General features: G+C 35.2%; 1 protein-coding gene across 1 annotated transcript in view; it reads left to right on the top strand.

The window, feature by feature from the left end:
• The window catches only part of DMD (dystrophin), a 1,150,282-nt gene that overhangs the window by 326,658 nt on the left and 807,307 nt on the right, over positions 1-16,317 (top strand). The window contains exons 9-11 of the mRNA XM_072848384.1: positions 2,469-2,657; positions 2,991-3,172; positions 10,918-11,068. Of these exons, the coding sequence (XP_072704485.1) occupies positions 2,469-2,657; positions 2,991-3,172; positions 10,918-11,068 (522 nt within the window). The remainder of the gene's footprint in view (positions 1-2,468; positions 2,658-2,990; positions 3,173-10,917; positions 11,069-16,317) is intronic.

Below are 16,317 nucleotides of genomic sequence, written 5' to 3' on the forward strand. Positions count from 1 at the left end.
ATTTCAACTCCTGATGATTATTCTCTTTGTTTTAATTTTTCTTTTCCCAAAAATGCATGGGGAAAGAGAAGGCATAATGATCTAGTGACTTTATTAGGCCTCAGCAGTTGAGAACTATTTAATTGTGCTATCCATAAATGAGTATTCTCTTTTTTTGTTAAAAATATTTATACTTCAAGCACAGAGGATATCCATTCCTCTGCTTTGTCACCTCATGACTGATCCCAGCTCTCTGCTGGCAGTGGTGCTGTAAGATTTGAGGGAATGTGGAAATATTGTTGTTTCCACCCTCTACCAAATACAAGGATTGCCGACACTGTTCTGCAAAGTCCTTTGGTTATACTTCCTCTCGCCCTTTTCTGATTTCCTTCTGCCAGAAAACGGCCATTTTTTGAATGAGAACATACTTTGGAATACCTGCCAAGTAACTATTTTGGTTTCCATTTATGTTAGAGTGTTTGCTTCTCTTTACATTTCTTCAAGAATTATTACAATGGTGGAGAAGTTAGTGTGCACCATTTTGCCATTGGAGATCGTGAGTCCAAGATTTTTTCAATGCAATTCTGTATGATATTTGTGATAGCATGAGAAAGCAGTGAAAATGATGGTCAACATGTCTAAGGAAAATTATACTGAGTAGTTGTTCCTCAGAAGAAGAGTTGTTAGGGGGTGCTTTGTTAAACACTCCTCATACACAAGACAATATTCTGTATCGGATCTAGAGAAAGGAGGATTTTCAGATGGAGACTTTTCAAATAGCTGACAGAGACCATCACAGATCTCTGTAAACATGAGATCCCTAGTCTCACTCAGCTGTTACAGCATCTCTTTTTCCCCCAGTGTATCAGACGTTGGTATATTCTGTGCAGTATTGTTATAGAAAGGAAAAAATAATTACATATGCAAAAGCAATGATGAAGTTATCCCTTTCCACAGTAGACTGTATACTACAAAAAAACTCTTGCTGCAGAAATGTGATGTGGTTGAGTGTAATTTCTTACTACAGTGTATACTACTTAAAATCTGGAGTTGCACACAATTCAAATATTAATTGAATTGTGCAACAGGAATAGATGTTGAACATTTTCTGTGCTTCATTGTTTATATTCCTGTAAGATAGTACTTTCTTTAAACCAAAAAAAAAACCACTGTTGAGTTCATCAGACTTCCAAGCTTGCTTTTCTGATGCAGATATATCTACTGAACATTGTTTTTCACGCATATGTGGCGATAAAGTTGTGACTGGTGTTTTATTTGGCCTAACACACATATGACAGAGGGATTCGCATAAATCGTATGTTTATTAGATCTATACAATTCAGAATGAATTTGTTGTGAACATGAAGACTGAAGATTTCATTTTAAGTGATCATGTTACATTCATTACACTTCCTGCTTTCTAGTGATAAACTTTGGCTTTCTGTCCTAAACTACAGTGAAAGGCTTTAGATGCTGCTTTGAGTGTTTTATTGGCACAACTACATCAGTACAGATAATTTCTGCTAACTACAAAAACATTAAGTGTCTTGGTATCATTTTTTATAAAAGCATAAGCATATTTTAATGTAAACAGTTTAGTTTTTTACTAACTTGCTAGAAAAGTAACTAAACTTCTTCAGAACTTCTTGAAAAATTTATGGAATGACATCTTCTGTAGCAAACCTGTATTTCTTGCTTCTGTTTTGTCCTAGTCTTCTACTATTATACTAATCTGTAAATACTTGTTATTGATTTCTCTTGACATTAAGTAATAGAGCATAAGTGGGAATTCTGTGCTTATAAGAACTACCTGGCTTCTAAAGTATAAATAAAAAGATGGCCTTTGTGGGAAAGAGAAATCAACAGTAATGCATTTTTGTTTGTTTTTTAAAAGTTACAATTTGGCATGAGATTTCTGAGCTTTTTCAACTTTCTAGAATGATTTTAACAAAATGGGTGTCTATGGATTGCTCAAGCCTAGTACTGCATGTAGTGTAAAGGGTTTTTTTCTTTTTTATATTCTGTTTTCCATAGATTCTCTGCAATGTCAGCATGCGACTTACTGCTTTTTTGATGATATAATTTTACTAGCTGCTGTGGGAAATAAATTTCTCTCTCATGTCCAAGAGAAAATAGTTAAATAAGAAACAGTAAACTAGAAATGAAAAATCAGACTATTTATTGAAAATCAATTATAATAGCACTTTACAGGTATAATTTTAATATTGTCACTATTCAGAACAGTTGCTAGGAATTTTGAATTCTAGTGTAAAATATCTAATTTAATCTGAGATTTTTTTATTTCCCTCAATCTTATCTGATCTTGGTCAATTAACTGGTTTTATACTAATAAGTACTTCCACACATTATTTTTTTGTTTTATAAAAAGCTGGTTTTTTATACAAGACAATGACATTCTATTTATTACTTTGTAGAACTATCTGAGCAGATGCTATTTAAATTACTCTTAAAATTTTGGTTTTGATCAGTTTTTAGAAACTGTTGAAGAAAAGACATTTAGCACCATGCGGATGGGGTCTGAAATGGATCTTGAAAACTACCAAACTGCTTTAGAAGAAGTACTCACATGGCTTCTCGCTGCTGAAGATGCATTACAAGCACAAGGAGATATAGCCAATGATGTAGAAGTTGTTAAAGAACAATTTCACACCCATGAGGTATGTTTATACTAATCTTTCAGTGGGCATTTATCTGCTTGTATCCCATCATAATGTCAAAAATACAAAACAAAGATATTTCTAGTTTATTTTATTCCTTTTTCTTGTTTTTAATTTTGATTTGGAGAATTTAAAGGTAGTACTGGAGACTGTGCCCTATGCAAAAAGTGAAAGTGTTTATTTCTGTTTTGTGTTACAAGGTTTGTGGAGGGGTTGAAAAAATAAAAAGCAAAGTTGAAAATCAGGTTTGGACAGTGGTGGAATTGAAGATATTTCTCCAAAGTCTGCTCTTTCCTTCCAAAGAAGCAAACTTAAAATTATTTTTATTGTCAGGGTTTTATGATGGAATTAACAGCTCACCAAGGGCGTGTTGGCAATGTTTTGCAAGTTGGAAGTCAACTTCTAACAACTGGGAAACTTTCAGATGATGAAGAGAATGAAATCCAAGAACAAATGAATCTACTTAATTCCCGATGGGAAAGTCTCAGGGTAGCAAGTATGGAAAAACAAAGCAAGTAAGTAATATGTCAGGTAAAATAATATATATGGAGTTTGAAACAATTGTTAACTTCACTAACAGGGTTTTCTTTCACTTCACTGTGAACAAAATTCTGTCTTAGACCTTTTTTAACCTGAAATTTGATGTGTAGTGACTTTTAAGCTTGCATGTCGTTTTGAGACTGGAAGCTGCACAAATCAGCAGCTATCAACAACTTGGACACTAATAACATTTTAACCAAAATTTCTATAACCTACCTCACTTTTTTTCTGATTGTTTCAACAAGTATCACACAATATTTAGCTACAACGGAGAGAATCTTTACGGAGATACAAAAGGAAAAGGGAAACAAATCTTTAAGAACTGTAAAACTCGATCCCATAAAAATAGTAAATGGGAGCTTAGCTTTCCAGGAAATATTGTCATGGGTTTATGTGAGGACAGATTACATTATTCAATAAAGGGCAAGTCCTATAGCTTAAAATAGAAATACCATTAAAAGTAGAAAAATAATCTATTAATTAGTCACATTAGTCTTTGAAACATTTTTAAGATTTCTATGTCTTATTTTGAAATTTTGATTTACATAGTGCTGTCTAGTATAAGAAACCCCATAAAGGTAAGAGCTTGTGATTGTGCCACAGTGGAGTAATTTGTTTTGCAGGATACAGAGTGGTTAAACCAGAAGAGTTATTGAAGGTGTTTTTTGTGAGAGTTGCCTTCCTTATCTTAAGAAAATGTCTGTTATTTACCTAATCTTTCACATTTCTTTTTCTCAGCCTTTCTTCTTTTTTCAATGTGGATACTTTTAATCTCTGTCTGATATAACAACTCTGTTTCAAACTCATGTGACTGAGTCTTACTTCGTCATGAGGAATTTTGTACGCCTGCTGGCCTTTCTGTAAAGGGGACCAATGGTGAAGGTTACCAACTATTATACTAAGTCAAATCCAGTGGAAATTTTAGAATTAATTGAATGTCACTAGGGGCTTGTTTATAGCCAAGCAGTATTAATTACTGAATAATATAACTATTCTCTACAGTAAAACTAAATAAATGCAGTGGCAAACAACCTGAATCTGAGTTCCCTGGTGACTTTTTAGGGACTTTGAACTAGGTAGACTTCATTAAAATCTTTCTGCTGAGGTCTTAATTTGTCTTTCAGAAAATCCCAGAGAACATGTACTAAATGAGAAACTCTTCTGTCTTTTCCTTCAGTACAGCTGGAGAGTGTCTCCTTTTGCGAATGTGATTTTAATAAAAGCTGAATATGTCTAGTAGTCAGGCCAACGGTCTAGCCCAGCATCCTGACTGTAACAGAACAAGAAAAGATAAGCTTCAGGGGAGATACATGATCTCCTGAAGCAGCATGTTCTCATCACCTTTTGCCATTGGTGGAGATCAAATATTGGGCTGCATGGGCCCATTGCTCTGGAGACCAAATATTGGGCTGTATGGATCATTGCTCTAACCTAATACTGCATGTCTTATGTTACGAAGTTCTCCATAGAACTCTCCCGAACTCAAGTTGTTTTCAGCTGAGGTGACTTCCTGAGATGGAAGCAGGTTTTTTGTATTTGGTAACCTGTTACTGATTTTTTTTTCTTCCATCTATTTATTCAATATTCCCTTGGACTTGTTAGCGCCCATAGCATCCTTTGGCAGTGAATTCCACAGGCACCTTATCCAATATGAGTGCTACTTTTTTGAGGAATGGCTTCTTTTTCTTTGGTTGTCACTGGTAGCTTAAGTGATTCCCTCTAGTTACTATGTTACAAGTGAGGGTCAACAGTGTATATCTTTCCTTGCTCTCTCCATAATATGTATCTTTGATTATTCATCTTACTCCTCTTTGAGCGTTTTCCAGTTCTACCTTATCTTTTTGGAGTTGAGGGGACCAGAATTCCCCACAATATTAAAGGGTAAACCGTGATTTTCAACAATCGCATAACATTGCTCTGTTTTTTTTCAAGATGTTCTTAGTAAGAACAGCCGGCTAAATATGAGCCAGCAGTGTGCCCAGGTGGCCAAGAAAGCCAATGGCATCCTGGCTTCTATCAGAAATCATGTGGCCAGCAGGAGTAGGGAAGTGATCGTGCCCCTGTACTCAGCACTGGTGAGGCCGCACCTCGAATACTGTGTTCAGTTTTGGGCCCGTCACTACAAGAGAGACATGGAGGTGCTGGAGCGTGTCCAGAGAAGGGCAGCGAAGCTGGTGAAGGGTCTGGAGCACAAGTCTGATGAGGAGTGGCTGAGGGAACTGGGGTTGTTTAGCCTGCAGAAAAGGAGGCTGAGGGGAGACCTTATCGCTCTCTATAACTACCTGAAAGGAGGTTGTAGAGAGGTGGGGGTCGGTCTCTTCTCCCAGGTAACAAGTGATAGGACGAGAGGAAATGGCCTCAAGTTGCACCAGGGGAGGTTTAGACTGGATATTAGGAAATTTTACTTCCCTGAAAGGGTTGTCAAGCATTGGAACAGGCTGCCCAGGGAAGTGGTTGAGTCGCCATCCCTGGAAGTATTTAAAAGACGTTTGGATGAGGTGCTTATGGACATGGTGTAGTGGTGGTCTTGTGTTAGGTATAGTGTTAGGTTTACGTTTGGACTTGATGATCTTAAAGGTCTTTTCCAACCTATACGATTCTGTGATTCTATGATTCTGTAGCTCCAAACATTTGTTTTCTTTTCAGCTTTCTACTGAGTATTGAGATTGTTTTCTTTATTCTGTCTTTCTTTGACAGTCTATAAAATTGTTGATGGGTTTCAGATGTTTCAACCTAACTTCCTCCAGCTTTATTATTTTCTTGCAGAGAAGACTCTATGATACTTTACTGTAGGCAGCTTTTATTTGCCATATTAATTTGCATTTAAATCAACACATGCAAGTAGCAACCTCACCTCTATGAGTCGTGCTGTCTACTAAAATGTCCTTTAACACCAGTTGTTAAACTTACCTCCCAGATGCAGCTATAGGTCATTGCTTGGGGAATTGAATGGTCTAGTATCTTCTGAAGCATGTCATATTCGGGTAGTATGAAATCAGTGGAAGACATAAAGCATAAAGTGATAAGGGCTTCACAGAGAATGTTGTGCTACTATTTAATTTCTTATACAAAAACTTCTGTGAGAAATTCAATGAAATTGGGGTTAGGGCAAGAGAAAATTTCTCAGGAGTGATTTACTTAGATATGGCTAATTTTGACCTATTGGGTCCAACTCCTGTGTTTCAAGCACCAGCTAGAAGGTTATGAACAGCTTTCCTATCACAATGTAATATATTTCTGGGTTATTATACGCAATTTAAACTCTCAGGATCTATCTTCTACATCAGTTTAAAGCATAACCTTCTGAGCACATTCCTGTAATCTAGTCTTTAAGGCAACAGTGACATGTTTATCCAAACATGGATGGTTTTTGTGAAGATGAGAACAGCAAGGCTGTCTATCCTCTGTTGTAATGGTAACAGGAAATGTAAGAAGAGGTAGTACACTTTACAGGACAGGGGAAACAAAAGCAAGCAATCAACAAAGAGAGGAGAAAGATACACTGACAAAAGGATGCTATAAAAGTGAAAGGGTCTTATGAAAAGTGATTCAAGAGGTCAGAATATCAGAGGAGGTTTGGAACACAGCAATGCCATTGTGTAAAAGCAGCCCAAATTGGGTTTCTCATGTATTCACTCTGTATTGAAAGTATTTCACTCTTCTAGCAAGCAAGACATTAACATGCTGAAGCAAAACAGCCTGTTTTTTCATTTCTTCCTCCTGCCCTTCCCCAGATAGGATTCTCTATAGTAAAGCATCTCAGAGTGATAAAAGAACCACTGGAGAGGAAAACTTAATGCAATTTACCACTTTATGGAGAATTCCACAACTATTAAAGCACATTCCATTCAATGGAAAAGTATTTTCTATTTGAAACTTACGAGGGCCATACCATAAACAAATATTATTATAATCTCCTGAGCTATATAAATAAGTACTAAAACCTCTATCAGATGTTTATAGAAGTAATTTGAAAAACAGAAAGTACCTGGAGAATGGGAAGAAACAAGAAACATTCTTTTGCTTAAGAATCAACTGTGATTAAATTATTTTCTGTGTTTATTTCATTTTCAAGTTTATGCTACTTGCTTCAGAATAGTATCAGTATTCTATATAATAAGTATTTATTTCATCATATCTTGGTTTTCTTAAATCAAATTATCTTTACTTTAGCAGGTTTTCTATACCATTTATTTTATTTATCGATAAAAAAAATAGGATGAAGCATTGTATTTAATATTTATAATACCTTAGTTTAGAACATCAAGTAAAACAATAAAATATGCACTTGAAAGTGAAGAACGACCAAGTTAGATCTGAGATAGCCAATCCCTTGTGAACCATGGGTTATAATAAAGCAGGGTATCAGCTTCCTGTACTCTGTCTGTAAAGAGAGAGATTAGAGTGGAAAAGACACTACATTTATCTTCTAGTCATTTTGATCAATAATTAACACACAATCTCCAGTAAAAAAACCTGAAATCATATTACATCATGAAGATCCATGACACTCTGTTCTTAGAAAAAAAAGTCTTGAGAGAGGTAATACATAAAAACATTACTGTTTGATATCTACTTTTTAGAGATTTGGATTAATGGAGCCCTTCCCATTCCTTGGAACCATTTTTTTTTCTTCAGTGTCTCAAGTTCTCTTGAAGTTTCAGTTCCTGCTTATAGTTGTTCCTGTGATTTGTTTTCTTTGGTCCTTTCCTTCCAAGAGCTACCAACTGGAGTCTTTAAAAATTGTTACTGTTTCTAGAAAGTAGCATAGCTTCACAGAGCTCCAGGTGTAACACCTGATACTATCTCAGTGCCATCTGGGACCACTGAGGTACCAGTCAAGAAACAGGTGTAACTAAAACCTTATTTCAAAACAAACTTTTAATTTTTTCAAATTTGTTTGCAAGTCTTTATTTCCATAAAGTTAGCTTGTCTTGGTGTTTGCCTGCATTTTCTCCCCTTTTCTGTATCTGCTGCTCTGCACTAGAAGATATGCTTCGTGTCCATGTACTCCTCAGGATTCCTTTGATCACCGCTTGCACTCTTTCTTTGTTTCCCAGACTGCCTTTCACATTTTCTCTGCATTACCACTCCTGTTTCAAGAAACTCTGTTTTGGCTTGTCTTCCTATGGTTACTAATACCACTTGATTATTTCTGTTTCAGAAGTCCTCAGCCAATCTGGGGTTTTTTAATCTATCCAGATGCAAGTGATAATCCTGAGATAAATTATTAGTGTTGTTGGCTGCCCTAAGGAAGAAAAAGTACAAACAGCTTCTTTTTGTAACAGCTACAGTTTTATGATTAAAATACCCAAGTCTTAGGAATTTTTGAATAATTCCTTTGGTACTCCTGTTTGAAAATATTCATTCTTGTTGCCTGTTACTTTTGAGGTATTTAAAGTCTGCGTGTTTTTGTTATCTGGTTAAACTTCTGTTCGATAAAAAAATGGATCCTTATTTAACAAAGATTTACCAATATTAAATTTATTATTTGCATAAACATGTTAAAGTTTTTTTTGAGAAGTCCTTTCATCTAATGCCGTGTTCTTTTTAAAGCAAAGGCCATTTCAGGGACAGAAAGACAATAACAGAGTGATGGAGGTTCAGTTAGATTTAGTGCTGGACTTCCATCAGTCAGTCAGCCGCCAGCCTGTATCATTCCAGGTTCTTCCTTCCCAGGTGCAGGACTTTACATTTGTCCTTGTTGAATGTCGTAAGGTTCCTCTTGGCGTGTCCCTCCAGCCTGTCTAGGTCCTTCTAAATGGCAGCTCTGCCCTCGAGTGTAAAACGTGACAGACAGTATATACACAGAATTCAGAGAATTTTGCATTCCTAAATGTATAGGTGATCCCAAGGATTGCTTATAAACTGAGGAATAGTATCTAAGAATGGAGTATGAGTTAGCTGAGATACATACAAAGAAAGCATCAAATAGCACTGGAAACTTAGCGATTTCTTTTTACAATATGAGTTAATACTGTGTATACAGTAGTTATTTTTTACTCTATAAATAGCAAATAGTAATTATATAAATATTTCATCAAAGACAAAACACTCATTTTGAGAAGATTCAAAACTGGAAGGAAATTGGCTTTTTTCAAAAAAGGTAGGAAATAAAATAAGTAACAACCAACAATAGAAGTGCTGAAGTTTCAGACATACCTTAAAATATGAACAGGCTACAAATGAGATATGGGATTTCACATATTACATCTGCATGACATTGACAGATACTAAATCCTGGTAGTTCAGAAGAATTTAAATGTGTACCAAAAAGTAATTAATCTACATGTTCAATGCAGTATTCTGTGGTGATTAGTTTGAAAACTATTAGGTGTGTCTGGGAAAATACAGAATGATGCTTACTTTGGACATATTTAGACACGGATTTTCAGAATTACACACTTCTGGGTTTGTTCAAACTTTCTTGGGAAAATCTAAAATAGTTTGGACAAACTCAGAAGTATTTGCTTTACTTGAGAATATCTTGAAATTGTGACAGAAAGCTACATGTTTGGATATGTGTGAGCATTTCTTAAGTTGCCTACCTGATCATGGACAAGACCTCTTGCACTTCTCTGGAGCAGTGTACTCACATCTCATTTCTGCCAGTCTGCAGTTCTGCAGGTGCTATGGGAGAAAATGTACTTATGTTTTGTTCGTTTAATATATCCTTGTGGGGGGAATGTCAATGAGAAGTTGGGCACTTCTAGGTGCTGTTGGTCACAGAGAGACAAAATTTACAATAGCTTTCTAATTTGGGCTATATTTTCAAGAAGCCAACAAGAAGCCAACTGAGAAACAAGTGGAGTAGAGTAGGAGTGTGCCGTCTTTCTTACACGGCAGTTTTCTCCAGTATGAAAGTTCGACTCAGATTTTCAAATATCCAAGCTGAGTTCTGAAAGTAGTTAACGAACTTTTTGCTGCAAGAGTTGTGCTTGAGATGTAAGTAACACACTATAACATACGATAGTTTCACGAAGCTCAGTGTGACTGAGGCCAGTGCCTTTGGTCTGTCAAATCTAAGTAAAGTTAAAAATAGTATGTTATGTGAAAGATCGGTAATAGAAATAACTACTTGTCATTCCATCGCTCAGCAATAGTTTACACATTATTTTAAAAATACTTTTAGTAAAATGAAGATTTTGTTTAGGAAAGTTTGGAGAATTTCTAAAGATGGCAATTATAAGTGAAGGATTTGTAATGGATTTCTGGACATTTTGGAGCTATCAAAATACTTTGTTTAGGCAAAATTGAAGTATTTCCTGTTTAATTCTCCACAGCATTCTCCATTGAATAACTGAAAATTTAATAATCTCTTCTCTTCTGTTTAATATCCTAAATTTCAGCAAGCCTGGTAAGTACAGCTGTCTGAGCACTTTTCAAAGTACTTGTAGTAAACAATACAAGCTTTAAGAAACCAGGTAGTAGAAATTTTGAACTTCTGAACAGCTCTAATAGAAATGCAACTGGAGGCCAAAACTTTAAAAGACAGTATATTATATGCAGTACTCAGGTTTTAAAAAAAAGTTTCAAAATATTTTGCCTAATTCAAAACTGTTTCAACAAATTTTCAGTTACCTGTTTTAAAAGTATATTTTTTTTATTCTGGCTTGAGATGTAGCCTTGTGAAAATCAGTTAAGAGTCTACAGGGCAGACATTTCTGCCTGTTGTTTTCTTTCATGTATAAATTGAAATTATTATTTCTTTGTTTTACAGTTTACATAAAGTCCTAATGGATCTGCAGAATCAGCAGCTAGCCCAGTTAGCTGACTGGCTGAGAAAAACAGAGGAAAGGACAAAGAAAATCGATTCAGAGCCCTTAGGTCCAGATCTAGAGGACTTAAAACGTCAAATAGAAGAGCATAAGGTATGCTATGGTATGCTTCCAAAGGCATAAAAAACAATTTGAGTTTTTGACATTTTAAAAGTTCTACTCCTGCCATTAGAACATAGCAAAGTAATATGGAATCTTGGTTTAATATTGATTGTTTTGTACAATTAACAGCTTTTGTACAGTTATTTTATCACAACTCTGACTTTTATCCTGATATAAAAAAATAAATTACTTCCTTTTTAAATATAAACAATATACTAGAATATGCGAGGCAACTGCAACATCCTTCCATGACACAGTACAATAAGAATACATCAGATTATTTAATACCTGTGTTTTCTTCTTTTTGCGTGTTGCATTTTTTTTCCTTGCATGCTGTAGTAGCAATGAGGCAGTAGTCATAATTAGACTGCGTAATCTTGTTAGGACTCCTGGGACTCTGAATATGTAACTGTACAGCACTATAAAATAGTCTCTAGTTGCTAACTGTAGAAAATACTTTTTAGTAATGTATTTAATTAATCAAAAAATAACAAACTAATCAATGGAGTGTAAGAGAGAATGTGGCCAAATTTTTTCCACATTCCATGAGGGTAATTCTTTAATTGGAAGAATTAAGAATTAAAAAGAGAAGGACTGTATAATTGGTGTAATAGCTTTTTTTCATTTACTGGATTAAATTGTCTGGTTTCATATTAATTTAAATTTTAAAATGTATTTATATATGTCTCCATGACACGTGGTAGTGATGATAGCAAGACACAGAAAAGTATAGAAACCAGAGATGATTTGTAAGGTCATGGAGATTTGCTGTGATAACCTGTTAATGTTTCTACATCAGTGGTTCAAAGCAGTTCAGTTCCATAGTATCTTGAGAGATTTTAACATTTGATGCTTGATGGCCTGTGTCAGTGCTAGTCCAGGTTCTAGAGGGCAGAACATCCCGAAAAAACAATTCAAACTGAAACCAGCTTTTACAGTTTTTTAAAAAAGAGGTCAAAAGCTGCAAAAGACTGCATGATCCACTTATGTGTTAAAGGTGATTTTCCTGCATTCTGATTAAGGAATGCTACTGTAAAAGAATACAAATTCTATGCCTGCTGCTCTGTTTGTGCTATCTGTGCTTGCCCTGTGAGGAGACAATGCATTTCAGTATGCGAGTTTGCTAGCTAAGCATATATTCTGACATTAAATTTTCTTTTTTAAAAAAGACAGCAGGTAATTATGAAATGGTAATTAGAGAAAGAAACCTGAAAGATTTTGAATACATGAGTACTAAGACTTCAATAACTTTGTTCCTATTTCTATGCATTTTATATTTGAATACTAATGTAAAATATAATCCTTTTATTTATGCAATCTCTTTATGCTGTTTCTTTCTAATATTGAGAAAAATGGGTATTTAGCTTGTATTTGAATATTCTGAGTGAAGACATGCAGAAATCTACCTCTCCCACATACTAGTTCTTCATTTTTGGTGTGATGAGTTTGTCAACATTTTTTATTTATGTGTGTTACTTTTCAAATCTATTTTCTGTACAAGAGACAATTTAACTAATAAGGTGGAAAGAAAATATTTTGGTTTTAACTTCAATTAAAATTCTACTCATGTATAGTTTGTCTTATTCATAAGTCAAAGAACAAGATGTTTTCCATTCTTTCATGTATTGTGTGAAAGTTTCAGATAATTTTAATATATATTGTATGCATCAAAGCTACCTTTATAATAAGGGTTAAAACAATGGAATTTTAATAGCACAGTTAGTGCTTCATTATTAAATGAGCAATCAAAAAAGCAAAAACCAACACCCCCCATAGTTGTTCTTAGTTTCACATGACTTTGGACATCTCAGAAACAATGTTGTAAAAATAGACAGGAGGAACCAGAAGTTAGAAGATATAAAAGGCAAAGATCATTTCAAATTAAACAGACTTCAGCAAAGATGATAGGTTTGGTTTCTTGTCATCCTGTCTCCCTCTCCTCTTTACCTTTATCATTTTGACTTTCTGTTTTTATCTGTTCATTAGTAACTACTTTTCACTCTATTTATTTCATGTTATTTATCCCCCTTTGACTTATAACTTCCATACATCTAATTTCTTTTATTCTACTTTTTTTCTGAATGATGTCTCAAAATATTGGTCTTGAGTTCCTGTGACTAACACTTCCATTTCCCTGCTGGGTCCTATAAGAAAAAAAAAAATCATTCAGTAATGTGTGTTGGGGATGGCACCCATCACTGAGACAAGAGAAAGCACACAAAATTCTTTCCAGCATGCTACTTAGTTCAATAGTATATGAGGTTAATATCTTGATAGTACAGAAAATTTTCTGAGTGGACTGAAATAGAGGTGAACTCTAGATTTTATGTCATTAGCAAGGTACACAGTTCCGGTAAGAAATCTGGCATAGTCAATATATTTTTGAGTAATAAACGTTTCAGTAAAGAACTATTGGTCTTTGCAGCAGTATTTTAGGTATTTTTTCTGCTGTTGCAAGTATCTTTTCTTTATAATTTTATAAAGGGAGAAACCTGTTTTTCAATAAAAATCTGAGGACTATTGAGCTAAGCAGAATACTATATCAGAAGTTTTATAATTAAGCAAAAATGTGCTTTTAGTTGAACTGATTTTATTATTCCACATTATTATTACACAATTTATAGTTAGAAGATTTTATAGTTTCATTAAATTTCTAAAAAAGTCTAAGCTGCTTAGGTATTTTTTCTGGAAGGCTGAGCCTGTTTACTTTTAATGAAAATGTCAGGAACTATGGAAAATTTTTAGTGTTAGGATTTTTCAGTACTTCAAATTAATTGCAACGGTGAAATGAGACACTTCCTAACTGTTCAAATATCAGGGGTGGATTTGTCTTTGGGTACTTGGATACCCTAGGTAAGTATTTTTATTCTCTTTGAAGTAGATTATGTTGGAGTCGCATAAGTTGTTATCTGATAGATAGGAATTAAAGGAACTGTGAAGTTTTATGAGTTTCTGTTGTTGCTATCCTCATGCACCAACGTCTATATCCATCTTGCATTTTAAGTCCCTGAAAATTTGCTATCTCTACAAGCTCAGTAGAACTTGTTAGAAACTTCGATTTAAATGATCTGAACAGAGCATGCTCTCTCAAATGTCTCATGTCTCAAGACTGTGGTCAGTAAATTTCTGTTTCAGCAAGCTCCTGTATACAAACAATGGTCGCCAGTGAATTTCATGGTAGAAATAGACACTTGCATTATAAAGAACAGGCCTTTAGCTCAGGGCAAATTGAATCTGTCTGGGGATTAGAAAATGACTCAACTTTCTGGTTTCATCAGTTCCCTGACTTCTCAAGTCTTTCGCACTGTGTGCAAGACTCCCACTTCCAAAGTGCTCTCCACTCCTGCACTTGCAGAGCGTTGCTAACTCTGGTTATGTTCTGGGATGCCATCTCTTAGATACCCACTAATCAGGAAATAAAAGTCACCTTCTCCCTGGCTGTAGGCTTACAGAGCAATGTAGTTATTGTCGTATGGCTGCAAGAGGGGATTGAACCTGGCGAAGCAAGCTGTGTTATACGGTCTGATCCATGAGTGCTCTGCCTCCTCTTCCTTGATCAAGTGTTGGGTCATAAAATTTGAGAAGTCTGAATTCCAGGGATTGCTCTAACAATTTGGTGTACTTCACAGTCCTTGAGAATTGCTTTGTAGTGTAGCTCTCTGAAGCAAATGGTAATCACAGGCATGAAAGTCAGAAAAAGGAGGATTCTTATAAATATATTGGCTCAAAGGCTATGCCCGTGAAGGAATTAAATCTGTGAAATGTGTTAGGGTAAGGAATTTATGCCTTAAAAACAAAGTACTCTGTGAATTCCTTTCCTATTGCCTATAGCCACATTATATTTTATGTTTTAATTTTCAAATAAAAGTAAAGTGTTTTACCGAAGAGGTTTAAAATGCATGACCTAATCTTTAGCAAGGGCTTGTTCTTCATACCAAAGTGAATTACTCTACTTGAAAAAGAAGCAGAAAAATCGGTATGGTGAAATTCAACATAGTTTGTAATACAGTCAAGGTTTCTGTTGTGACAAGGCATATGTGGTTAGCCATGTTATTTTTCAGACTGTGACTATCATACTATATATGTACTAATCACTAGAACACACTCTGCTAAAGTATTGAGGACACAATCCAGGACTTTGTTTTCCCACATTCTTCCATTGGTTTGAAGCTAATTATAGACACCTAAAAAGTGTGTCAGGCAGGATATGGTCCTGGATACCTTGTTTTTTTTTCAGGGGAGTGGGATGAGGGCTTCTTTCAAGCTTTATTTAAGAAACACAACACAGAACCCAGTAATGTAAAACAGTGGTTAACTATTGGGAGTTAAAAATGTACATTTGGCTGTTAATACATTAATATAAAGCTGGAGATAGGTAACAAAAGTTATGAAAATAAATTGAATATTTCCTTCTCTGTGGCTTGAAGTTTCAGTACCAACACTTCTTTAGCTCCTCCTCTTTCCATCTTTGTCGCCTGTCCTCTTGCTGCATCTCAGCAAAGGAAGGAGTAAATAGGTCTGGCTGCTCAGTTCCCTAGTCCCTGACAGGATCTGGGCTGGTTTTGGCTTTATTAACAAACTATAGCAAAGTAGGGATTCCATCTTTCACAGCAAATGAGAAGAAAAAAAAAAAAGAAGAAGAGGAGACACTAAAACCCACCAAGGAGGTGTTACTAAGGTGTTACAGTACCTTACAGTACCTCAGATTTTTTATTTTTTGTGATGTAGGTTAAGTGTACAGTGAATATGCTGTAAACCATCATCTGAAGAGTGAATATGTCTAGAATTCCCATTGCACTTCTCTATGCCTTGTGAGAAGGGAGGGAACTATTGATTAGGTCTATTACATAAAGCCTGGGAAGTTGTGGGAGGGTCAGAGAGATGTGAAGAGTTGTAGAAATTTGGCAAGATTAGGAGTTATTCAAATATCAATTTGTGCAGATTTGAGAGAAGTTTCTTCACTTTTAGCAGTTTACTATTTCTCAGCAAAAGATTGTCCTCAGTTTTATTGCAGCATGCAGCTGGAACTGGGTAGCAAAGCTAAAAGGGCAAGAAAGTTTTTCCTCAGACATTCAGAAATCATAAAGTGCCTCTCTCACTTTGCTTCCTGGTTTCTGCAATAAGTAAAACAAGGGTGCTGCATGTGTTTCCTAATCTTGAGTCATCTCCTGAGCAGTTTCATCCTACGTTATTAATGTTGTAGGAGTGCCAAGCTGAAGATAGTATGCGGTTGTTTAATG

Source organism: Ciconia boyciana, chromosome 1 (assembly GCF_034638445.1).
Source record: "Ciconia boyciana chromosome 1, ASM3463844v1, whole genome shotgun sequence".
NCBI lineage: Eukaryota > Metazoa > Chordata > Aves > Ciconiiformes > Ciconiidae > Ciconia > Ciconia boyciana.